The 26,446-nt window shown below is 37.0% G+C and overlaps 2 protein-coding genes across 4 annotated transcripts in view; both read left to right on the forward strand.

Moving 5' to 3' along the window:
- The window catches only part of LOC149829537 (phospholipase D gamma 1-like), a 46,112-nt gene extending 44,870 nt beyond the window's left edge, over nucleotides 1-1,242 (forward strand). Inside the window, exon 10 of the mRNA XM_090016011.1 lies at nucleotides 612-1,242. Coding sequence (XP_089872137.1) covers nucleotides 612-905 — 294 coding nt within the window. The 3' untranslated portion in view covers nucleotides 906-1,242. The remainder of the gene's footprint in view (nucleotides 1-611) is intronic.
- A 14,943-nt stretch (nucleotides 1,243-16,185) lies between these two features.
- LOC149829538 (uncharacterized) overlaps nucleotides 16,186-26,446 on the forward strand; it is a 33,250-nt gene continuing 22,989 nt past the window's right edge. For all 3 annotated transcript variants that reach the window (XM_090015568.1, XM_090015569.1, XM_090015570.1), the window contains exon 1: nucleotides 16,186-16,363. In XM_090015568.1, the coding sequence (XP_089871694.1) occupies nucleotides 16,250-16,363 (114 nt within the window). In that variant the 5' untranslated portion in view covers nucleotides 16,186-16,249. The remainder of the gene's footprint in view (nucleotides 16,364-26,446) is intronic.

Consider the following 26,446-nt stretch of genomic DNA (forward strand, 5'->3'; position numbering starts at 1 on the left):
TTCTAGTGATAGCTCCTTTTTATTTGTGTCAGAAGTTGAGCATCCCAATAAAGAGTCCAAGCCATGGCATAGAAAACTTGGCCATTGCAATTCTATGTGATAAGGGCCTTATACCCTATGGGATAAAGATAAAAATGTATCTTTTTTGTCCTAGTTATCGCATTTATAGAAGTTATGAATTACCTTTCTGCATGTGTGTGTGTGTGTGTGTATGTGTGGTGCACATGGGGTGTGTGCATGTAGACCTCTCTAGTGCTTAAGGCACATGGACAGATCACTCTGCTTGCATCCTAAGCCAATACCTAAAGTGTCCTTTGGAAAAACTTTTGAAAGGTGGTACACATACCATGGTTGTATTCTTTTTTGTGATTGTCACTCTTTGCATGCCCTTTGTGATGTTATTGTTGTTCTATATACATGTGAACATCTCAGTGCAGATGCAGATGATTTCCCATGCACCACCAGCATGTTCCATGGATTTCAAACTATCTACACCAATGATGCTCCCTCTTTTGCCAACCCTCCATTTTATTTACTGAATGTCTTGAATCTGCATCATAAATTTCTGAAGATGTTTTAAGTGCTGTAATAACTTTTTGTCTGTTTTCCAGATCTATGGCTACCGTATGTCCCTCTGGGCAGAGCACTTAGGAGCATTAGAGGAGTGTTTTAAGCATCCAGAGAGTCTGGAATGCATGAAAAGAATTAACCATTTAGCAGAGTTGAACTGGCAACAATTTGCAGCAGATGAGGTAACAGATATGAGAGGGCATCTTTTGAAATACCCGGTTAGTGTTGATCCTAGAGGCAAAGTGAAAGCTCTTGCTGGCTGTGAAACATTCCCAGATTGTGGAGGGAACGTATTGGGAACCTTTATACCGGTTAAAGAAAACCTTACCTTGTGAAATTAGTTGAAGAGGAAATATTTTGTGCACCTTCGTAGGTGTTCAAGAGTACCTCTTCCTGTACAATTAGCTTGATCTATTCCACATTTGTTTGAAACATCATTAGTCAACAATATGTTTGTGATAACCGAATCAAGTTTCTAGGGAAAATATGTAAAAGATATAAACTTGACCAGTTATTTACATTTTGAATGGTTGGCTTGAAGAAAGTTGCCCTCTTGAATAGTGCTGGGAAACGAGATGATATGCTCATGGTTTGGCTCGAGCTCAACTTGTAAAGATCTCATTCAAACTCATAAAATAGGCTTGGCAGGTTAAACATGAACAGAATTGTTCAGCTCAGCTCGTACAAGCTCGTTAAGTAGTAATAAATATATTTTATACCGCATAATGTGCAGAAACTAAATGGTCGAAGTGTGTAAACTTGCAATCAATAAGCTTAGAGTCCAAATCCTATTGCTTCCATCCTTGAAACAATGTGTTTTTTCTGTAAATGGGTCAGCTTGGTTTTTCCCTATATTTTAGAAAGTGGCCCTAATCTACAACTCATGAGACTCTTTGTTTCCTTCTCATCTTATGCAAAAAACATCCTCATCTTTCCAACAGAATCTAACTGATAATTTTGATGCTTTTCTCAACTTTTCACATCATCTAATTGAAATCATCTTCTCTGTGTCCCCTTTCAAAATTTGCTGTTATTCACCGTGTTCCTTCTGACACAGAACCTCAAGGAGACCATTCATGGAATTTTCATTGAATTAATCCTGAGTTTCTGTATTAATTTTGCTGTACCCAACTTAAGCTGTAAGCCTGTAACCAATTTATAGTTGAAATTGGCAATCCAAATTTTGGATGGCACTATCCTGCCAAAACAACCTGAAAATGATTAGAAATATTGATTCCACAGAAAAAGATGCCCATCCCATAGGCGATTTGGATAAAGCTCCCGGTCTGATTGGAAATTGTGTGACCCAAGTTGGTTGATTGATTAAATTGGATCATTTGGTGTAAAATGCAAAGTCATGTAACAGATGAACATAATTCAAGAAAACCACCTACCCATAAATAAAAAGTGAGTCACATTGTGGAACTGAGTTTAACTGTCCACAAGGCTCTGTCTTCTTGGTTAGGGGAGTTCGTGATTTATCACTTGACATGAGATTATTACAGTACGAAATCTACAGCAGCATCCCTTGCTTAGAAGTCAAAGCTGGGCATACTCGCTGGCAACGTTTGCTCCGGTTGGTTGGTAACTTAAGTGGGACTGTGAAAAAGTGAATCAAGTCATCTTAAGGCCATTTCACTCACTTTTTTGCCATAGTTTAACAACTCGCCAGGTTGACCCAGTGACTCGGCTGAGTCATGGGCGAGTCATATATATATATATATATATATATATATATATATATATATATATATATATATATTGGTAAATTATTATAAAATATAAAGTTAAGATGACCCACGAGTCACCGAGTTGACCCGGCCGAGTCACTCAAGGACGAGCCTAGTGCCTAGTGACTGGGTTTTAAAACCTTGTCTTTTGCAACTGATGATTATCACAAGTTGTACTAGTACTAGATGCTAGAGATCGGTAAGGGTGGGGATATTAATACAAGTACATAGAAGCCTATAAAAGGTCTTAGGTACAGCTTCACTTGAAACATGTTGGTATGGGTTTTCAAAAATCTTGATATGAGTTTCTACTTTCTAATAAAATTAATATGGTTTTAAAGAACTGATACATATATGATTCATATAATCATGTTTAAATAATTAGAGCAGATAATTTGTATTTTACTATATTATTCACATCATGCAAAAGAATAGTTTATGCCTTGACAAATTCAAATGAATTTACAAACAAAATAGTTTGTAGTTTTTATAAAAAAAATGAAGTGAAACATTTGTTACATAAACTTTTTTTGTTAATAATAAGCACATAATCATAAACTTTTTTTTATAAATAAAAAGCACACTAGCATGTCTAGCCTGTGAAGTTTATGTTTGATGTTGTATTAGTATCTTGTTTTTTAAGTAGGAAGCTTTTCTATGAGTAATAAGTCATTTATTGTTGTTTGCTTAATCCTCAGCATTTTCATTGCATTTGTACTATAATATTAGAAACAAGTATGTCACAATTTTCTAACATGGGCGAAAAATGTTCTGGTTATATATGATACAAGGTTTCTTATGCGTTTGGGATAAGTAGTGTTTTCAATGAATTTCATTAGTATTTGTTACTCTTATATATAGGTTCTGAAACGAGTTTCACACCAATATTGGGTATTGGTATGCTTGATATGCAGCAGCTATTCTTCGAGTGGGGTCACAAACACCCAGGTTCTTACAGAGCCCACCAGTGATTGTGCACCTGCACACTGATTGGGAGTTAAACCTGAGACAAAGAGAATGAACAAGCAGACGATATTGAGAAGTGACTTCATGGCTTTTATATATATATATATATATATATATATATATATATATATATATATATATATATATATATATATATATATATATATATATATATATATATAACTAGCGAAAACCCCAGTTTAGGTGGTGTAGTTTGGGAGAGATTGGCAGTCCGCGTATGCTCATCCTAAAGTAGTTAAAACCCCGGCTGCTCCTTTGTCCATGAGGGAGCCTACTGCTTTGGCTATAAGGCAAGAGATGCACACCTGTTTATTGAAATTGTGACATCATTTAACTTTGAGTGCCTTGAGCCGGTACCCGACTTTGCAACGAACTCACCATGATTTTAGAGCATTATTAGCCTTAGATGCTTTGGGAGGAGGCCAAGGAAGGTATAGCCCTTCTCATTTCGAACTACTTTTGCTGCCTCAACAAACTGCTGCAAGTCCATGCCAAGAGAGTCTCACTAGGTCCCCACCCACAAGAATGCTTTTCTAGCCAGTCATCACCAAATATTGCTCCTTTGGTTCGCACTCAAGCGGTCTTCTCATTCATTCTGTTGACCACAAGCCTCGCCCTCTGTTGTGGAATGCAATGATCAGGGTCACCTGAAGAACTCCCAATTCGAATGGGCTCTCAACCTTTACCATGTTAAAGTGTCAGAATCTGGATCCAAACCAGGACCCGATCCAAGACTAGAAGACATTTCAGGAGACACTCAAAGATAAGGTCAGCTACTAGAAAGGAAAGGAAGGACAGCTGCATGAGTCGTCTAAGCAAGATGAGGTTTTGGAAACTCAACCAATGAAGGAGTCTAGAAGATCGAATAGATATAGAAAGAGTTAGTCTTGGAGTACCAGCCAAGAAATTCTAAATGTAGTGTCCAAGATCTAAAAAGAGTTAATAAAAGTTTCTAACTTTGTAAAACTGCTGGGATCTTAAAATAGAGATCAAATCTATTATATTAAAAAAAAAACTATTTAATGGAAACCTATCTTACCCTGATTTGGTGAGTGTCAAGTAGGAAAAGCAGTTGTTGATGTAGGCTATTATTGGGTCGAACCATGTAAACTGTGTCCTTGTGTTCTTGTTTTTACATGGTATCATAGTCAACTTGGCACTTGATCTTCTAGTGTCTTTCATGGCTTTCTCAGGTTCCTCACCAGTGTCAACTCTTTCCCTCAATCAAGTCGTGCAGTGGAATGTGTTTTCCAGTTTAGTTTCTTTCAAACTTGATAGAAATAATTATCTTCTCTGACAATGACATATTGAATATGTGATGTTTAGTCAGGAGTTGATAAAGTTCATAGATCGTCCATATCCTGCTCCAGAGCACGTTGTGCCCCCCCCCCCCCTCACATGAATCCTATCCAGAGTACCTCGCCTAGAAGCATGCTGACCAGCTTGGCTTAGTTGGATCAAAGCCACAATTACTGAGTTTGTCTTGGGGCAGATTATTCGTATCCCAACATCAAGAGACATGGATTTCGTTGGAAAAAAACATACGCTTCTCAGTCAAGCTTGCACATATTGCAAATGAAGGACTTGCATGACATAAAGAAGGGTGATAAGACCATGCTTGATTACCTGAGTCATGTCAAATTTTTTTGCTGACTCTTTATGCTCCTGATGAGGTTGTGTCAGATGAAGATCTAGTCCATTACACTTCTATTTTCAAAAAGTTGCCTACGCTTATAGAGGTTTATGACATGCTACTAAATCAAGAAAAAAGTTTGGAGATGGTAAACCCTAAACAATCTCAGGCTAAGTCCATGACCACTGCTTCTGTTGCCCAACATGGTAGAGGTCGCAGAAATCAGTTTAGAGGAACGGGGTGTGAGGAAGAAACAACAGAGGTGGTGCAAACAATTTCTATTTTTTAAAATTTTTGTCAAAACAATAATGATGGAGCCCAGTCGTCCTCTAGATCTTCAGATAACCAAGTTACATGTTAGTTCTATAACCAAGTTACATGTTAGTTCTATGGAAGAGGAAATCACAGTGGCAGTATTATGATATTCTTAAAGCCTTGTTGTGATGGTCATCAAATTTGGTCAAGACTTCAATTGATACTTGAACACCGGGGCCACCCATCACATGATATCAGGTGAGCAAAATTTGGTGGTCAAATCAGACTATCAAGGGAGTGAATCCATTGTGCTTGGTAACATATTGAGTGTTCCTATGGCAGGTATTAGTAATAGCTTTTATCTCTTCTAATAAAAATTCATTTATTTTAAAGAATGTGTTGCATGTGTCTAAGATGTGAAAAAAATTGCTTTATGTTGCTTAGTTCACTAAGGATAATAGTTAGCTCTTTCATGTTTCTTCCTCATGAATTCTATGTTAAGAACTTGCAGAGCAGGATCATGGTTCAAAGAGGTTAGATTAAGAACGGGTTGTATGTGTGGCTGACGGCTAATAAAGAACAAGCTGTCAAGGAGGTAAATTTGGCATATCAAACGTTGGTGCATGATCATGAAGTTTGGCACATTGAGCTTGGTTGTCCTAGCCTTAGAAATCTTGAAATTTTGATGAATAATTTAGGTGTTTCATTTGATAAACATTGATTTGGTTTTTGTTCAAGCTACACTATTAGTAAGATGCATCAACCTTTTAAAAGTTTAGATGAACTAGTTGTTGTCCCTAGTCTAGCCAGTTTACTGGCTTCATTTGAATCTATTACTTGTCTTGTATAAAATCAGTCAGCAGCTCAAGATGGTGATACCGATTATAACATGAAAATATTGAATCTAATCAAGAGTTAGATTGTGAACTTAACTTAGTTGTTGATATTCCTATTGAAATGCTCATGAGAACACATCATATGGTCACACGGCCTCCAAGATGGAATCCTAAAACCAAGGTTGTTTATGTCCTCTAAACATTCTGTTTGTTTGGGTTTGCTTAGTAAAGTCATTGAGGAACAATAACTAATCTTTTGTGTGGCCATGAAAGAAGAAAAATGGTGCAAAGCTATAAAAGATGAAATAAATGCCTTATATAAAAATGTTGCAGCAAGTTTTTGTTGTCTCGGTTTGTATGCCAGAGACTACTCCATTTTGAAGATATTTTTTAGCTTCATTGACTTTAGGTGTTAGTTGTGTTAGGTTAGCTTAATTTAGTTTTGTTTAATACTTTAGGTGCTAGTTGGTTATGCATTAGTAAGTTAGGTCTTAGGTAAAATATTTTAATAAATAAATAATTATTTTTTAATAGGTAGTTGACTTAAAAGTTATTGGTTGGGGAGGTAGACCTTGGGGCTTTTCCCATATCTTAACCTTTTTTCTATTTAAATTCATGTAAAATCTAAAACAAAGTGTGTTTTTCGAATAAAATCAAAATTTTGAAACATTTATTCTTCTTGTGCGAGAAACGCTAAAGAAAAAATGAAAGAGTCGATAAACCAGGCTCTTATACTCAGGTCAGAACGTTCTCGCTCTCGAGAGCTATTATGTTTGTGCGTGTGTCTTGGTCGGCCCATGTTAGAGCTAGTTCGCTGTTGGACCCCTAGTTCGACGTCATCTTGTTGTGTGCTATCAGTTTGTTGTGTGGTCAATGTTTCAATCGACATAAGGTTACTTTTGGTGTTTATCGTGTTATGACCAATATCGTGTATGTTGCGTCCTCTGATACCACTAGATTATTACTAGATTATGAAGGTTTGAGCTCATGGCAAACATGCTCATTCTCTCTTTAACCAATCCATGCTTCTAATGCAACGAGTTTCATTGCCTTGAATAGTGTGAAACTCAGGACACTTGAAGATCGAGTTTTGAATGTGTTTTAGATTTGATTTTTTAGTTTATGTATTTTTCTTTTTAGATTTAGTTGCAATGACTCATTAGAACATGTTTTGAGTAGTTGGCGGGTGTATGCAAGTTTTGGGGATAATTTTTAAAATTTATTTTTCTGTATTAAGCCTCAATTGGATCTCCTAGGCAAATTTGGATCCAAACCAATAGGACCAGACCTACCCCATTGGTCTTAATGGGGGTGTATTAGGGTCCCAAGGACGGAGAAACGTTAGTCTTTCCTCCCTTTCATGTCTTGAAGTAGGTAAGAGTTTAGTTAGGTTTCTTTTAAAAATAGGTTAGGTTTTAAAATTCATTTAATGTCTTAGGCGGTAGTTATTTTTTTTAAAAAATAGTTAATTATTTTAAAAATAGGTGGTTGAGGAAGTACATGAGAGTTGGGTCATGTTTTTTCCTTTATATTTAAATGCAAAATCTATTAAGTGTGTGTGTTTTGAATGAAATAAAATATTTTTTGGAATTGATTTTTCTTGTGTGTGTTCTTTGTGAGAGACACTAAGAGAGGAACGAACTGTGAACTTGTGCGTAAAGTGTAGGCCTGTAGGACCTCACCATCAAGTGCTACTTGTTCAACCACTTTGGTCAGCCTTTCCTGGTGCTATGCCATTGTTGAATGCTTGGTCAATTTCTCTTTCTCTCATCATCAAATTGTGTGCTAATATGGTGGTGTTGCAGTTATTGGTCAGAAATTATTGATGAAGGACCTCCCTAATTAAGTATCGATCATGTTACAACTATCATAGAAATGCTGCATTCTCTAACCCTGTTCACCGTAGCTTCCCGTTATCCACATCAAGTGTTATCAAAGCGTAGGTTGTCGAGCTTCCTAGTTCAATATAATCTACTCAACATGACGCATGTTGCGATCCAACTTTCATCGAATATGCATAGGACAAACATGGTGCCGAAACTGCTCCTGCACTTTGCATTCGCCATCGAGAGGAGCAACAAAGTTTTTGGGCTTTGAGGACAAAGTGAATTAAACCCTAGGAGTCTAATGTAGCAAGTTTTATTGCCTCAAATCATGTGTCAAACTTAGGACACTTGAAGATCAAGTTTTGAATGTGTTTTAGATTTTACTTTTGAATTTTTATATATATATATATTTTTTAGATTTAGATCTAATGACTCATTAGAACTTGTTTTAAGTCATTGGAGGGTGTATGCGGGTTTCAAGGTTAATTTTTAAATTTTATTTTTATTATTTTGTATTCAGCCTTAATTGGATCCCCTGAGAAAATATGGATCCAACTGACATTTTAACTTCTTATTTCAACTCAATGGGACCATACTCGCCCCATTGGTTCAAATGGGTGGCATATTAAGGTCTCAAGGAGGGAGAGACTTTAATCTCTACTCCCTTTTATGTCTTAAAGTAGCTAAGTGTTTAGTTAATTTTTTTTAATAGGTTAGGTCTTCAAATCCAATTAATGTCGCAGGTGGTTGTTGTATGTTTAAAAAAATAGGTAGTTGTTTTAAAAATAGGTGGTTGAGGAAGTAGATGTTGGAAGCTAGGTTCATGTCTTTTCCTTTCTACTTAAATGCAAAATGTACTAAGTGTGTGCATGTTTTGAATGAAACAAAATATTTTTCTAGAATTACTTCTTATGTGTGTTCTTTGTAAGAGACGCTAAGAAAGAACGTGAAGGAGACATGAATGAACCATGGTCTTGTGCGTTGAGGTGCAAACCGATAAGACCTCATAATTGACTGCTACTTATTCACACAACTTGTTTGCCTTTGTCTGTGCTAAACCACTATTGAATGCTTGGTTAGTTGCCCTCCAGCAATTAGTGCCCTAATAGGGTGCTGCTATAACTATTGGCTAAAAATTGATGATGAAGGACCACCCTAGGTGTCAATTGTGTTATGACCAACATGAACTTGTTGTATACTCTAACCTTGTTTGTTGTGGGTCCCTACCCTCTACATTAAGTGGTATCAGAGTGTAGGTTGTCGAACTTCCTAGTTTGTCACGATCTACTCAGCATGACACATATTTCGGTCTAGCCCATATCGGATACATGTAGAGCATTCGACTCCGAAGGTGCTGTATGGTTTGTGCGCTTTGAGGATAAAGCGAAACAAACTCTACAACACATTTTCGTTGTTTCACTACCTCGGTTCATGTGTTGGAGTTGACCTATTGAATATTCATTTTGAACATTTTTTTCGCTCTATTGGCTTTAGGTGTTAGTTGTATTAGGTTAGTTTTGTTTAATGCTTTAGGTGTTAGTTGGTTAGGCATTGGTGAGGTAGGTCTTAGGTTAAATATTTTAATAAATAGGTAGTTATTTTTTAATAGTAGTTGACTTAAAGGTTTTTAGTCGAAAATATTGACATTAAGGCTTGTTTCATATTTTTTATTTAAATGTATGTAAAAGCCAAAACAAAGTATGTATTTTTTGAATGAAATCAAATATTCGAAACAATTTTTCTTTTTGTGTGTGCCTTCTTAGGTGAGAGACACTAAAGCGAGAACGAGAGAGTCGGTGAACCATGCATTGGTGCCCAAGCTGGAATATCCTCACCGCCGAGTGCTATCATGTTCATGCACGTATCTTGTCTCGCCCATGCTAGAGCTAGTTCACTGCGAAACTCCTAGTTGAACCCCATCTTGCTATGTGCGATCAATATTTTAGTCGAGATAAGACCACCTTTGACATTGTTCGTGTTATAACCAACATTTGCATCTTGCATGCTCTAACTTTGTCTATCGCGGGCTCAAACACGTGCGAATACGATAGCACTCAAGGGCGAGGACATTTCAACCTGGGTACAAGTGCATAATTCATTGACTCTCATTTTTTTCTTTAGTATATCTCACTCATGAATGCATGCACAAGAAAAAGAAATGTTAAAAAAATATATACTTTATTTTGACTTTTACATGCATTTAATTAGAAAAAGGTAAAGATGTGAGATAAGCACCAACGTCTACCTCTCTAACCAACAACCTTTAAGTCAACTATCTATTAAAAATTTATCTATTTATTAAAATATTCTACCTATGACCTAGCTATAATGTTTAACCTACTAACACCTAAAATATTAAACAAAATTAACCTAAGCTAACTTAACACAACTAATACCTAAAGCCATTGGAGGTAAAAAAATGTCTTTAAAATAGATCTTTAATAAGTCAGCTCCAACACATGAACTAATAAAGTGAAATAACAAAAACTTGATACATCAAACTCTCGAGGTTTATTTTGCTTCATCCTCGAAGCATGTAAACCATGCAGCACCTCCGAGATTGAGCGCTCCATGCGCATCTGATGCAGGATGGACTGCAATATGCGTCATGTTGAGTAGATCATGTCAAACTAGACAACTCAATAACCTACACTCTAATACCACGATGCAGACAATAGAGACTCACGATGAATCGAGTTAAAGCACGCAACAAGTTCATATTGGTCATAACATGATCGACACCCAGGGAGGTCCTTTGTCAACAATTTTAGGCCAATAGGTGCAGCAACACCCTACTAGTGCATGGGTTGATGGGGGCGGGAGGGCTATCGGCCAAGCGTTCAGTATCAACTTAGCACCAACAAAGGGTGGCCAAGATGCACAAACAAGTACCACTCGGTGGTGAGGTCCTACTGGCCTACACCTCTGCACACAAGCCCATGGTTCATTCTACTCTCCCCCACGTTCTTTCTTAGCGTCTCCCACAAAGAACATGCACAAGAAAAAGCAATTCCAATAAATATTTTATTTTATTCAAAACACATATGCATACACTTAGTATATTTTGCATTTAAATAAAAAAAAGATATGGACTAGCTCTCAACGTCTATTTCCTTAACCACCTATTTTTAAAACAACTACCTAACACACAAATAAAATATGAGACATTAAATGAGGATCAAGACCTAACCTATTTAAAAAAAGCCTAACTAAACCCTTACCTACTTTATGATATAAAAGAGATGAGAGGCTAATGTTTCTCCCTCCTTGTGACCCTAAGACACTCTCCATTGGGACCAATGGGGCAGGTTTGGTTTCATCGATCTGAAATTGAAAGTCAAAATATCAATTCAGACCTTCATAGGCATCGATCATATTACAACTAGTATGGACTTGCAACATGCTCTAATCCTATTCATCGCAGGTCTTTGTTGTACGCATCAAGTGATATAAAAGCATAGGTTATCGAGCTTTCTAGTTTGACATGATCTACTTAACGTGATGCATGTTATAGTCCAGTCTGCATCAGATGCACATGAAACACTTGATCTCGGAGGTGTTGCATGGTTTTTATGCTTCGAGGATGAAGTGAAACAAATCTCGAGAGTTTGATACAATGAGTTTTTGCTATTTTACTTCTTCGGTTCTTGTGTTGGAGCCGAATTGAAGATCCATTTTGAAGACATTTTTTAGCTTCATTGGTTTTAGGTATTAGTTGTGTTAGGCTAGCTTTAGTTAGTTTTGTTTAATGCTTTAAGTGTTAGTTGGTTAGGCATTAGTAAGGTCAGTCTTAGGCAGAATATTTTAATTAATAGGTAGTTGACTTAAAGGTTGTTGGTTGGAGAGGTAAACGTTAGCGCTTGTCCCACATGCTTATTTTTTTTCTATTTAAATACATGTAAAAGCTTTTTTTTTTATGTACCTTATTGAGTGAGATGCTAAAAAGAAAATAAGAGTCGATGAACCATGCACTTTTACCCAGGCCTGAATGTCCTCACCCTTGAGTGTTATCGTGTTTGTGCATGTGTCTTGGTCAACCCATGTTGGAGCTAGTTTACTGTGATACCCATAGTTAGACCCCATGTTGTTGTGTGCTACCAGTTTGATGCGTGGTCGACATTTCAATCGACCTAAGACTATCTTTGGCATTGATCATGTTACAATCAACATCGTGTATGCTCCATGCTCTAACCTTGTCCATCGTAGGCCCAAACCTTCGTCATAAAAAAACCATAAATGAAAGCTTATTTCACGAAAGGAGTCACAAAACATAGTTAGATGTAAGTGAGTTTATCGTATAAAAAGGCACATTGGTGAGACTATTACTCATTACAAAGCAAGGCTCGAAGCCAAAGGTTATAACCAACAAGAAGGTATTGATTTCATTGAGACCTATAACCCAGTGGTAAAACCTACCATGATTCAGATGCTTATTTCTATTATCGTGAGTCAGAATTGTTGTGTTCATAATGCATTCTTGCATGGAGTTTATATGGCAAAACCCTTAGGATTTAAAACTATTTTTTTTAATCATGTGTGAAAGTTAAAAAGGGCCTTGTATGATCTAGATTAGGCCTCTCGTGCTTGGTATAACATGTTAAAAACATATTTAGAGAAATTGAATTTTTTAAACTCCAAAGATGACTCCTCATTATTTATTTAAAATTCTATACAAAGAGTGATATGTGTTCTTGTTTATGTTCATGATATAGTTGTGATAAGCAACTCTAAGAAAAATATAGGGTATGATGAATTCTCTTGGGAGAAATTTTCTATCAAGGACTTAGGTCCTTTATATTATTTTTTGGGTGTTAAGGTTACAAAATAAAAAAAGCATTTTTGCATTGTCTCAGACAAAATATGTTTTTTATCTACTTCTCAAAACAATAATGGTTGAAGTCAAACCATGTATCTTGCCTACAATTATAAACATTAACTTGTCAAAGTTTTTCGAAAGTGAGTTAAAAGATGATACCTATTACAGTTGTTGGTTGGTGCCTTACAATATACCACCTTCATCAAGTCAGATATAGCTTATTCAGTGAATAAAATGTGTTGGTTCATGCATAGTGTGACCTTTGATCATTGAAATCATGTAAAACAAAATTTTCATTATCTCAAAGGCACTATAAATTTTGGCATGCATATAAATAAATTAGATTCTTTACAATTGTTTGTTTACTCAAATATTGACTGGAGAGATTGCCCACATGACAGGAAATCCACCAGTGGATATCTTTCATCTTGAGTCCAAAACTCCTGTCATAGTGTTTTACAAAATTGCCTACTGTGGCCAGATTCAACACTGAAGCTGAATACAAAGCTATAGTTGGAGTTTTTGAATTAATTTAGTTGAAATAATTGTTGAACGTACTAGTAGTTTTTATAAATTAAACTCTAGTTTTATAGTGTGATAATTTGGAAATGACTTATATCACGACAAATCCCAATTTTTCATGCTCGAACTGAACATATTGAATTTCATTATCACTTTGTCAAGGAAAAGGTAGCCCAAGGAGAAATTAAAATGCAGTTTGTTTCTTTTGACTATTAGCTGGTTAACATTCTTACCAAAGCCCTTCTAGGACCCAAGTTTCAAGATCTCAAAGTTATAGAGATCGGCTTGAGGGGGCATGTTAAAGTGTCAGATCCTGGATCCAAACTAGGACTCATCCCAAGATTAGAATGCATTTGTTGAGACACTCAACATAAGGTCAGATATGAGAAAGAAAATGAAGGAAGACAACCACATGAGCCATCCAAGCAGGAGGAAGATTTGAAAACTCAACTAATAAAGGAGTCTAGAAGATCCAACAATGATAAGGAAAGAGTCTTAGAGTACCAACCAAGAAATTCTAAATGTAGTGTCCAGATCTAAAGGGAAAGTTAATAAAAGTTTCTAATTGTAAAATTGTTGGGATCTCAAAATAGAGATCAAATTCATTGCATTAAAGAAAAACTATTTAATGGAAACCTATCTCACTGCGATTTGTTGAGTATGATACATGAACAACAATCGTGAGCATAGGACATTGTTGGGCCGAACCACATAAATTGTGTCTTCCTCACCCTGTCCTCCTTGTGTTCTGGTTTTTATATGCCATGAGATAAATCCCTTCAAGAACCATGCAAATGAACAAATGTTTCATATTGTTATAATGACATGCATTGAGTTATCCAAGTTTGAATTGGGTATGAATGTTCATGAAGGTTATTGTATTATGGACTCGATGATTGCAGGATACACACAAAATAGGTGCAAAAGTGATGCAAATCAAAAGCTTGATTTGCAAAGAAAAAACTACGTTATGTTATACAAATTATACTACCAAAGCAGAATTAATAAAAAATAAAGAAATAATGGATTAATAAAATTGAAGAAAATACTCATAATCTTAACCAATCAACCTCCCTGATAAACCCCTATAATGAATATTTATAGGAAAACACAGAAAACCCTAGGTTTATCTTAGATCCAAGATGGATCCATTACATCAAAAGGTCCAAAACTAAGTAAAACAGAAATAAAAACCCTAAACTAAAACTAGACCCAAATGGATCTATCTCTTAGACCCGAGCTGCACACTAATCTGCTCCTGCATCATTCTCCCTGTGTTGAAAAAAGGCTCGGCCTCGAGTCTAATCCACTTTCGTTTCTTCCAGTTCCACACGACTTCTAAGAATGACAAAGGTGACATTATCTCTAATGAGTGTGGATTGATTCACTGATCTAGAGAAATTGATGATGACAGGATCCATTTTGCTAACAATCCAAATAGAGAGAAAATATGGACCCTATTGCTCCCTGATGATCGGTGAAACACAATCCTAAATAGGTCTGCTTGCAATATTTGAATCAAAGTAGAAAGATCCAATTGTAAGGTTTTTGGATCCAAATATAACTAACCAGATCCAAATATAATTGACCGGATCCAAAAGGGCTTCACCTGGGTCAAATGGATATGTTAAGGGTTGTTTATGTAGTGGATATGTGTGCATACATATTGGTGGGTTTTGGATAGCATTTGGGTTGGTGTAGCCCCATTTAGGAGATTGGATTAAGTTTGGCCTGATCAAGAAGATATTAAGTCGTTGGACCCAGATTAGTATAGGTCAGACATTATATCAGACATTATTACCATGATCAAAGCTCATATGGCGCTCAAACAATATGACGATTCATTAAATTTCTTTTACAAAATGCAATGAAGCAGCATTCGTCCTGACGAAGTAACCATTCTTCCAATGTTTGCTTTTATCATTCTTCCAATGTTTGATTCAATTGCATCTCTAAGCAAAGAACACCAAGCTGATGCTTATGTAATCAGAAGAAGATTCCATAAAGAGAGACAGCTATATCTAATGCTTTGATTAATATGTATGAAAACTGCAGAAGAATTTCAACTTTGAGTGCAGTTTTTTGAGGGATCCTACATAAAAATGTTGTGTCATGGACTGTGATGATATCATACCTGATTGGATCCAACGTATACCCACTTGGTCCTAAATAGGGGTGGCAATCGGGTCGGGTTGGCGGGTCAGCATACCTCAACCCGAACCCGACCCGTTTATTAAACGGGCCAGCTGTGGCAAACACGAACCCGACCCGTTTAATAAACGGGTAACCCGACACGACCCACCAACCCATTTAATAAATGGGTTGGGTCGGGTAAACGGGTTTTCAGGTTCGCGGGTCAGGTTGGCGGCTTGACGGATCGGGTTGGCAGGTAGTCAGGTTGGCGGGTTGGCATACCCCCAACCCGAACCCGACCTGTTTAATAAACGGGTTACGCGGGTCGACCCGTTTATTAAACGGGTTGGCTTAAGCCCAACCCGAACCCGCCTAAGAGGCGGGTTGGCGGGTCGTGTCAGAAATTGCCACCCCTAGTCCTAAACAAGTCTAACACTTAGTTCGGAGCGGTGAGCACAGACAGAGTAGGTCTATCTAGGGCTGCAAATGCATTGGATATGGTTGGATATCCGATCCGAGTTTGATGTTTTTTCAGATATGGATCCGTTAAACAAAATCTGAATATGAATTCAGATCTGTTCAATTGGATTCGGGTTGGATTCGGACCAGCATTTTAAATCGAATCTGAAGTTAGTCCAAATTAAAGTCAGACCAAACACATTTTTAGATGTAAATAGCTTGTTTTGTTTTGTTTTTTTCGGATCCAGTATTGCCACATGTATTTCGGATTAGGATTCAATCTAACCTCCTTGGATCTCATTAGTATAGGAATCCGGATTCGGATCCACTGATTGCATTTCGATTCGGATCCGGCCCGAATCCGACCCATTTCATCCCCTCTCTCTCTCTCTTTGGGCAAAAGGGGTGGCGAATTGGCGATTGGAAGAGCCCAACAAAGAAGGAAAGATCGCGTTTCGAGCTCCCGTCGTCCCCGAGGAACGATGGCGGGTAAAGGAAAAGCGAGCAACCAGCTGGAAAAGAGATCGATTTGGCCCGAAATAAAACCAAAGCCTCATCTCAGAGTAACATACCTCAAGGATTCTCATCTCTTTACGGTACGTATCAAACGGTTCACCCCCTTCTCTTTCTTAATTGAATCGTAGTTTTCTCGAACTTAAAGGTTTTCCAAAATGGGTATCGCAAAATCGTCATTCTTTTAGCCTTTTCTTCATTGAATACTGAAATGATAATCGCTGTGATGGATTATTTGTGCGCTTTTATGGGTGGAATTCTTCTGAAGATCATATTGACGGAATTGGATGCAGTCTCCCACACAATTTTCTCGGTCATTATGCTGTCAGATGGTGACATTTCATAGGTATATAAAGAGCTTTGATTTTGGCAAGGAAGAGTTAGGCCGAGCACAACGTCGATGTTAGTATTGACCCGCGTTAGTATCTAGAATAGGTGGTATGCGAAACATAATAAATTTATTTATAATGGAAGTAAAGGGTTTTTTCTGTGTGCTGTGGACCTGACATGACGTGCGGATAAAAGTTTTACGACCGTGATCAACATCTTATGCTGCTGGTAACAGTTTCTAGAGTTGTGCCCTTCTTTTCAATTTGATGGGCGTCATAGCGGAAGCTGCTTGATAATGAGCTCTAGTTAGGGAGCAACTTTTCTCATGAACTCTAAATTGATTTGGCGATTTGATTCTTATCCTTTTTCAGTGATATCCATTGTGCACTTGAAAAAATTGCAGTTCTAGAACTCGTGACATCTTTCAACTTGAGTGCCTTAAGCCGGGACCCGACCTTGTGGGTATGACGAGCAACAAACTCTGTATGATTCTAGAGCATTATTAGTCCTAGATGCTTTGGAGGGAGGCCAAAGAAGATACAACCCTTCTCGTTTCTAACAACTCTTCCTGCCTCAGCAAACTGCTGCAGGTCTACGCCAAGATAATCTCACTGGGTCACCACCAGAATGCTTTCCTGACCAGCCTCCTCATCACCAAATATTGCTCCTTTGGTCACACTCAAGCGGCTCGTCTTCTTCTCCATTCTGTTGTCCACAAGCCCGACCCTCTGTTGTGGAATGCAATGATCAGGGGTTACTTGAAGAACTCCCAATTCAAACAGGCTCCCGACGTTTATCATGAGATGAATCCCTTCAAGAACCATGCAGATGATCAGACATTTCATCTTGTTATAAAGGCATGCACTGAGCTAAGTCACACGGACTCGGCTAAAAGGTCGAGGCACCCGCGTCCACCGTACCCGACACGGGTGCGGCTTTGGACATGGTCAACTAAGTGTTGGACTCGGTCAACGCACTGGGGCCGAGTCCATCCACATTTTGGACTCGGTCAACTTTGACCGAGTCTATTTTCATCTATTTTAAGGGCAAAAGACGTATAAAAACTAAAAAAGAAATGGTTATTCGATCGTCTTCCTTCTTTATGTGTTATATTTTGGTAAGTTTGTATTGTTACTTCAATAGAATTACTTTTTTATTTTTGCTTTAAAATTTACAATCTTATATATATATATATATATATATATATATATATATATATATATATATATATATATATAGCCGTGTCCCTATGTCCAAAATTTTTGAAATTGCTCCGCACCCGTACCCGCACCCATGTGACATAGGCACTGAGTTATCCGAGTTTGAATTGGGTGTGAAAGTTCATGAGCATATAAAGATGAGGGGTTAAATTGGTTGTTCTTGTTGGGACTGCGCTTATTGATATGTATTATGTACTGCAAATCTGGTCATGTTGAACTTGGATGCAAAGTGTTTGACAATATGCTTGTGCGAGATGTTGTTTCTTGGAATGCCATGATTGCTGGTTATTCGCGAAATGGAGTGCTTTCCAATGCTGTGGAATTGTTCTGTTGCATGTGATGCACTGAACAAGGCATTCATCTAACCAAGGCCACGGTAGTTAGGTTGATCTCAGCTGGTGGGAATTCCAGATTGCTGATGTTGGGAGAGGTTATTTGTGCTCATGTGGTGATGTGTGGATCGGACTTTGTCTGTCAGTGAACAACTCAATTATAGAGATGTATAATAAGTGCAACTGCGTGGCCGTTGCTTCAGAATTGTTTCACAGGTTGCCGGTTAAGGATGTTGTATCATGGAACTCAATGATTTCAGGATACACACAAAACCGGTATGAAAGTGAAGCACTTGGACTCTTTTATCGGATGGTGCAAGATGCAGGAGTAATGCCAACAAGAGTAACATTGCTCAATGTTCTACCAGCCTGCGCCGAACTGGTGCTTTGGCAAGTGGGCGAGCGGATCGTGGACTATTGCAGAGCCAAAATAGGCTTGGAAATGGATGCTTCTTTGGGTACTGCTCTAATTAGCATGTACTCAAAGTGCATAAAAATGAATAATGCCCTAACATTGTTCAGAAGAATGCCGGGAAGGGATATTATTACTTCCAATGTTTGCTTCAATTGCATCTCTAAGGAAAGGACAACAAGCTCATGCTTATGTAATCAGAAGAGGATTCCATAAAGAGACAGCTGTATCTAATTCTTTGATTGATCTGTATGCACAGTGCAGAAGAATTTCAACTTCACGTGCAGTTTTTGAAGGGATCCTACATAAAGATGTTGTGTCATGAACTGTGATGATATCAGGTTATGCATTGCATGGGGATTGCCATGAGGCACTGTCTGTGTTTGCCCTTATGCAGCAATCAGGAGCTACACCCAATGACTACACCTTTACTACTGTGTTGTCAGCATGCAATCACTCAGGCTTGGTAGTAGTGGGGAGGGGATGCTTTCGATCTATGATCAAAGACTACGGCATAAAACCTGGTGTGCAGCATTACACATGCCTGGTTGATCTCTTGTGTCGTGTGGGTCTCTTGACAGAGGCGTACCAGATGGCACAAGAGATGCCTATGGAAGGCAGTGCTAGGATATGGGGTTCCATATTGAGTGCTTGCAGAATTTACTGTAACCCAGTACTTGGAGCAGAAGTGGCAAGGCATCTATTCTACTTGGAGCCAAGAAATGCCACAAATGATGTTCTTCTTGCAAACATTTATGTGTCTGCTGGGAGGAGAGGGGATGCTAACAAAGTTTTGAGGTTGCTGAAAGAGAACGTCTCACCAAAATTCATGGAGTTTGTTGGATTGAGTGACACATTGATCAATGGCTTGAACTCAGATGCATGGCTTACCCAGACTGGGTAAGTACGCCTGTCATGCAAGTGTTGCCACAGATATTGCTATATTTGGAAAATAACTGTTGTTAAAATCGGTCTGAATCTGCCGATTCAGATTGAATTGGCCAAATAACGATTTAAAAGGGGTCAATTCATGACCAGTCCAATTCAAGTTTTAATATTTTTTGAGGGCTTATTTTTTTTCAATATCTTTTTATGTATAATGACATGTTATCTGATGGTAAGAAGTTCTCGATTCTTAGGTTTTTTTAAGAAACTCTTTCACCTTGTGAACTGATTTTAACAATGTTGAAAATATCACAATGTGATTGTTATTTGATAAAGAGTAATTAAATAGGTAAAATATCACAATATTTTCAAGTTATCAAAATTTTTGAAAATATCATGTCAATATTACAATGTTGTGGTATTATCTTGATATTTTTTTTTTAACTTTTTTGTTAACTTCTACTTAAGGCATGATTTTTTCTTCTTTATTCATCTTTTTGTATTTTCAAAGCTTTCAGATTAGTTATTTACATTTTCTTAAAAGAATAATTACTAAGTTCTTCATATTTTAAAATTTTTTATTGGTGAGATTTTCCTTAGATTTTCTCAATATTTATCAGAAAACCTATAATATCCTGAGATGTTGTTCTTGCTGAGATATACTTGAGACAAATATATGTGACTATGCTTGGAAGCTGTGCCTGCTCATGAATCATGGCCAATTTTTTTGCTTTGATTGGACCAGACAGACGGCTTGGCGCAACTGTCTGCTTTCGGACTCAAAAAACAGTGTAGTCATACCCATGCCCAGGTTACACACTACCCAAACACACGGTGTCTACCTTGGCCAAATCCAAGTACAAGCCCAGCCTGGATATGGGTTGTGTTCTTATGTGAAACTCTTTTGAAGATTATATTGACGGAATTGGGTGCAGTCTCCCGCACAATTTTCTTGGTCATTTTGCTATCAGATGGTGACATGCATAGGTATATTATAAAAAGCTTTGAATTTGGTATGGAATGTTTAGGCGTAGCACAATGACAGTGCAGTTCGTGATCAACATCTTATGATGTAGAAAACAATTTTTAAACTTCTTTTTTTTTTTCATCCAATTTAATGTCTTATTCAATTTGATGAGCGTCGTAGCAGAAACTGCTCGATAATGACCTCTAGTTGGGGGCAACTTTTATTATAAACTCTAATTTTATTTGGAGATTCAATTCTTATTCTTGTTCAGCGATATTGTAACAACCCCGATTATAACTAGATTTTTTTGTGATTTTTTTTTAAAACTTAACGAAACATGCAAATCAGGATTATTATGGCTGTTGTACCAAACCATTCATTAACTAAATTGCAGAAATAAAAGTACATCATTATAAATCTAATTGAATTGAATAAAAGTTCAAATCATCCATAATAATCTAGATTCAGATCCATCTCCAAACAAAATGTCCAAGCCAAAACCAAATCCTCCTAACATGAGGAATCACAATCACCACATCGTCAGGTAGCGAGCAAAGTCCACTAATAGCTGAATAGATGAAGGATCACTCAGCCTCTTTAGAACCTAAAAATCGTTCAAGTAAAAGAGTCAGATAACCCGAGTCTGAGTAAGAAATAACATACTTGCAATAAATACATGATATGAGAATATATTCAAACACAACCTCTCACATTAATCATATAACACATATCTTAGGAAGTAATAAACATGAAATCATGCTAAATAAAAAAATAGCAAGACAACTTAGGGCACACTCATTCATTCTAAGATTTGCAACAATACAACAAATCATGTACATTCACGAACATTTACAGGAATGCATGAACATATACAAGATTCATGAACTTACCATTTCAATGATGCGAGTCTTTCATGCATGAATAGGTTCTTATCTTCAATTATCATTTTCTTTTTTAAATAATGCATGCAATATTTTATAGACATGAATTTCACATTCTTGTTTCATTTGCCAATATCATATATCTGTGGGTACAACACAAATTCTCCTAGTTTGGAGGTACGACCCAAGTTTGTATATTCAAGCAATTGTATTTTTTTAACCTGCGTGACGCTTCAACACTAGTATTATCTCTGGATAAGGAAAAAAATAAATTTGAGAGAGTTTCCAAACTCTTGCAACCTGATATATTAGCACTTTCCTCATGAGTCTTACTTAGCACACTGTTGACAAATCATTGTAGTTTCCACTGTGGATAGGGGACAATGCAACCTTTTGTGTCAATAGAAATACCATGCTTACTCTCTCAATAAGCCATAAGAGAATCAATTTCACTTTGATTTCTTAATTAACTCTCTTGTTAAGCGTGCCAATGCAAGCATGCAACCATATTCTTGGTTCATATGTAATAATATTCCTGGCACCATATGCATGCTTTTGATTAGTGTTTACCATAAAATTATACAAGTAATGCAATCACCATGCATTTATATAGTCAGGGTAAACTAATTATTCATATTTATGCGTGCATAATTCAAACATGGCATTTATTCACAATTCGCTTCATGTATGCAACTTATGCATTTTTATATCCCGCGATCACGCAAGCATATCATGTATCAATTCGTGCATATATTCAATCGTAGGCATATCAATTATAAATTTCATACAATTACACATGACACAATTATATTCAAACATTGCCAATTTCGTGCCTCATTAGACTTATTGTATAATCATATTACTTGCATCAAATATCACATTTTATGCTTCATGTATTGCTTAACATGAATTGTCAACTCAAAACGACTTAGGCATATGAATAAACAAGTGAGGTAAATTCAGACATCTGTTTGCCTGTTTTTGTAAAATCAATCAGAAATCACAGAAAACAGATTCGACTTTCATTTTTTGCTAAGCATGCATTAATATGTCAGGAAAACAACCCAAAAACAGATCTCGAAAATCAGTTATACAGAAATTATAAAAATTCTGTAATTGCATAGTGTTTTGGAAAAACAACAGACCAGTAAAATTTTCCAACTTGGGGATTTTTCGTTGATTTACTGGTAATTCTTTTTACAAAATCTTTTTTACAGTATCTTCTACTATATGTTGGATCTATCATAATTTTTTCATGATTTTATCTAATATGTTTTGAATAGGTTACCCGGTCAGAACAACCCTGTAACCAGAGCTAGAAAATTGTGCTCAGTTACAATCGGCATTTCTCTCTCAAAACAGACCTAAATCAAATAAAATAACATGCTAGAATTAAGCCACGGATGTGTAGAACATTACAATATTTTTATTTACTTTTTTCTGATTCGTATTCTAATAGAAACAAAATTATTTTTGAAAATTGGTCGGGTTACAAACGTGAACAACAGTACAAAGTTATTATAACTCTTAATAAAATCATGTTTTATAGCCTAAACATGGCATTAAAACATGACTCATCATATTAGATGATGTTATAACATACAACAATAACAACTACGCCTTCATCCCAAAACAATTGGGGTCGGCGATATGAACAAAAAAAAAATCATTCTGGGTCTTCCACACGAATCATTCTCCTCCAATCATTTTTATCCAATGCCATGTCCTCGGTGAGGTTCAAAGCATTCATATCCTTTCTTATCACCTCCATCCATGTCTTCCTAGGCCTACCCCGACCTCTTTTAACTAATATATTTTCCCATTTCTCCATCCTTCTAACTGGAGCATCATTAGGCCTTCGCCGAATATGTCCAAACCACCGTAAACGATTCTCTCTCATCTTATTTTCAATGGGTGCAACGTCTACCTTCTTACGTATCTCTTCGTTCTGAATCTTATCTTTTATTGTATTTCCACACATCCATCTCAGCATACGCATCTCAGCTACACTCATTTTCTGAATATGATGTCTCTTGGCAGCCCAACATTCCGTACCATATAGTAAAGCAGGCCTAATAGTCGTCCTATAAAACTTTCCCTTCAACCGCAATGGCATTTTACGATCGCACAACACTCCAGTTGCATTCTTCCATTTCATCCACCCAACCTTTATCCTATGATTTACATCTCCATCAATTTCTCCATGCTTTTGAATGATAGATCCCAAATATTTGAAACAATCATCCACCGATATTTCTTGCTCACCAAGCTTCACTACACTCCCATCACTACGTTGCTTACTAAATCGACATTCCATGTATTTTGTCTTACTCTTACTCAACTTAAAACCTCTTGCTTCTAATGTCTGTCTCCATAATTCTAACTTAGCATTAACCCCAGCTTTAGACTCATCAATCAAAACAATATCATCGGCAAACAACATACACCACGACACATTGTCTTGAATTGGTCTCGTAAGCTCATCCATCACTATAGCAAATAGGAAAGGGCTTAAAGCAAATCCTTGATGTAACCCAACCGTTATAGGAAAATTGGTTGTCACCCCTCCACAAGTGCGGACATTGGTTACTACTCCTTCATACATATCTTTAATTATACTAATGTACTTGAGAGAAACACCTTTCTTCATCATTGTCCACCAGAGAACGTCCCTAGGTACTCTATCGTATGCCTTCTCCAAATCAATAAAAACCATATGCAAATCTTTGTTCCTCTCTCTATTTATCTCAATAAGTTGTCTAAGAAGATGTATAGCTTCCATAGTTGATCTTCCAGGCATAAAACCAAATTGATTCTCCGATATCATGACAACCTTCCTCAACCTAGACTCAATCACCCTCTCCCAAAGTTTCATAGTATGACTCATGAGTTTTATACCACGATAGTTTGTGCAATCTTGTATATCACTCTTATTCTTATATAGAGGCACCAAAGTACTCTTCCTCCACTCATTAGGCATCTTATTTGTCCGCCAAATCATGTTAAAAAGATTTGTCAACCATTCTAAACCTTTCTCTTCCAAGCATTTTCAAGCCTCGATAGGAATACCATCTGGGCCAACTGTCCTTCTTGATTTCATTTTCTTCAAAGCCTCTGCAATTTCTTTCTTTTGAATGTTGCGCATGAAGTCACAATTCATCTCATGAAAAGGAATAGGGAAGTCTCCCAGATCCTGAGCATGACTTTCATTAAATAGCTTGTCAAAATAATCTTTCCATCTCTCCTTAATCTCCTCATCTTTGACTAAAACCCTTTGCGTTTCATCTTTGATACATCTAACCATACCCAGATCCCTCGATTTCCTATCTCTCATCTTTGCAGGCCTATAAATATCCTTCTCGCCCTCTTTGGTATCCAACTTGTCATAAACCTCCTTATATACCTTATCCCTCGCGTTCCGAACTATTTTTTTAGCTTCCTTCTTTGCTATTATATACTTTTCCAAATTCTCATTATCATGACTCTTAGATTTTTATAATACTCTCTTTTAACCTTAATAGCTAATTTGACATCCTCGTTCTACCACGATGTATCCTTACCTAGCGGTGCATCGCCTTTAGACTCACCAAATACCTCCTTAGCCACCTTTCTCATGCCACCCGCTATCTTATTCCACATTGATTCTAAATCCTCCTCGAGATACCAATCAACTTCCTTAACTACCCGCTCTACAAACATTCGTTGTTTAGCTCCTTTCAGTGCCCACCACTTAATTCTAGGATCTATCCTATGTCTATCCCTTTTGCGACATTGTCTAATTCTAAGATCTAAAATTAAGACGATGTTGTGGAGCTACACTTTCTCCCGGTATAACCTTATAATCGATGCAACAACCCCTATCTCTCTTTCTAAGTAGGAAAAAATCTATCTGACTCGTATTAACCCCACTTTTAAATGTTACTAGGTGAGACTCCCTCTTCCTAAACCAACATGAATACAGAAAATATACAACAATATTTAGCCCTTTTTCATGCTGATCCACCATTGCAAAATTCGTAGATCTCATTGGTAAAGCATAAAACAACCTGAATTTCATTTCTAATTCATATTTAGCATTAATCTATCGATAAATAAATCAAATCATGATACCCTAAATTATTAGAGACATGATAACATCAATATTTTCTTTTTTAACACAATCACACAAAAACGTCATCCTATACCCACTATTCATGTTGAACGAATCAATAAAATACAGATCTAACCTTTTCCCAACGATTTTTTCTTTTAGGGTTTCAAAACTAGTTTTTTTTCAAAAATGTTTTCTTAAAACCGATTCACCAAAACACCGTTTTGGGTTTTCAAAAATCTTTTTCATGTAGATCCTTAGCCATAAACGGTTTTAGGCATAAATCACATATAAATCCAAGCTCTGGACCAAAAGAGGGTATGCCAATGCATCATGAAATCAAATACCATGCAAGTAGAAATCTCCTACCTCGAAAATGCTTTTCCCACAACATAATCGTCGCTTTTTCCTCTATACGCACCTCCTCTCGAGTTGTTTTAGACCTTCTCCAAGGTAGTTGTAGGTCTCTAATAGAGGTTTGAACTACCTCTACGGTTGGGAGGAAGAAGGAGATGTGAGGCAGAAGAGAGAGATGCACATCAATTGAGAGAGAGAGGTTAAATAATCACAATAGCGGGGGGGGGGTCCCCTCCTATTTGGTTTTCTTTCCTTCTAGAGATTGAACTCTATCTCCAACAACCCATAGGTGGGCCCTACTAGGTGGGACGTCCCACCTATAAGACTCTCTAGGTGACTTTTCAAACTCTACTCAAACTCTTCTTCTAAAAGTCTTTTAACCCTCTAGGTCTCTTAAGAGTCCTCCCACCTAAAAAGCTCCCTAGGCGACTCTTCAAACTCTACTCAAATTCTTCTTCTAAAAGTCTTTTAACTCTCTAAGTCTGTTAAGAGTCATTCTAAAATAAAACGCTAATCTTTAACTAAAAGTGGGTTCCACTAGAGGGGGGCATCCCACCCTCTCTAGAACCCTCTTGATTTAGTTAGAGATCCTCTTCCATGAGGTCTCTAGAAGATAAAGTGGGGCCCCACCTAGGTAGCGCCCCACTTGGGTCCAATCCAAATGATTTGGATCCAAAAACCTTAAATCGTAT

The sequence above is a fragment of the Nuphar pumila genome, chromosome 8 (assembly GCF_984573655.1).
Source record: "Nuphar pumila chromosome 8, dmNupPumi1.hap1.1, whole genome shotgun sequence".
Taxonomy (NCBI): Eukaryota; Viridiplantae; Streptophyta; class Magnoliopsida; order Nymphaeales; family Nymphaeaceae; genus Nuphar; species Nuphar pumila.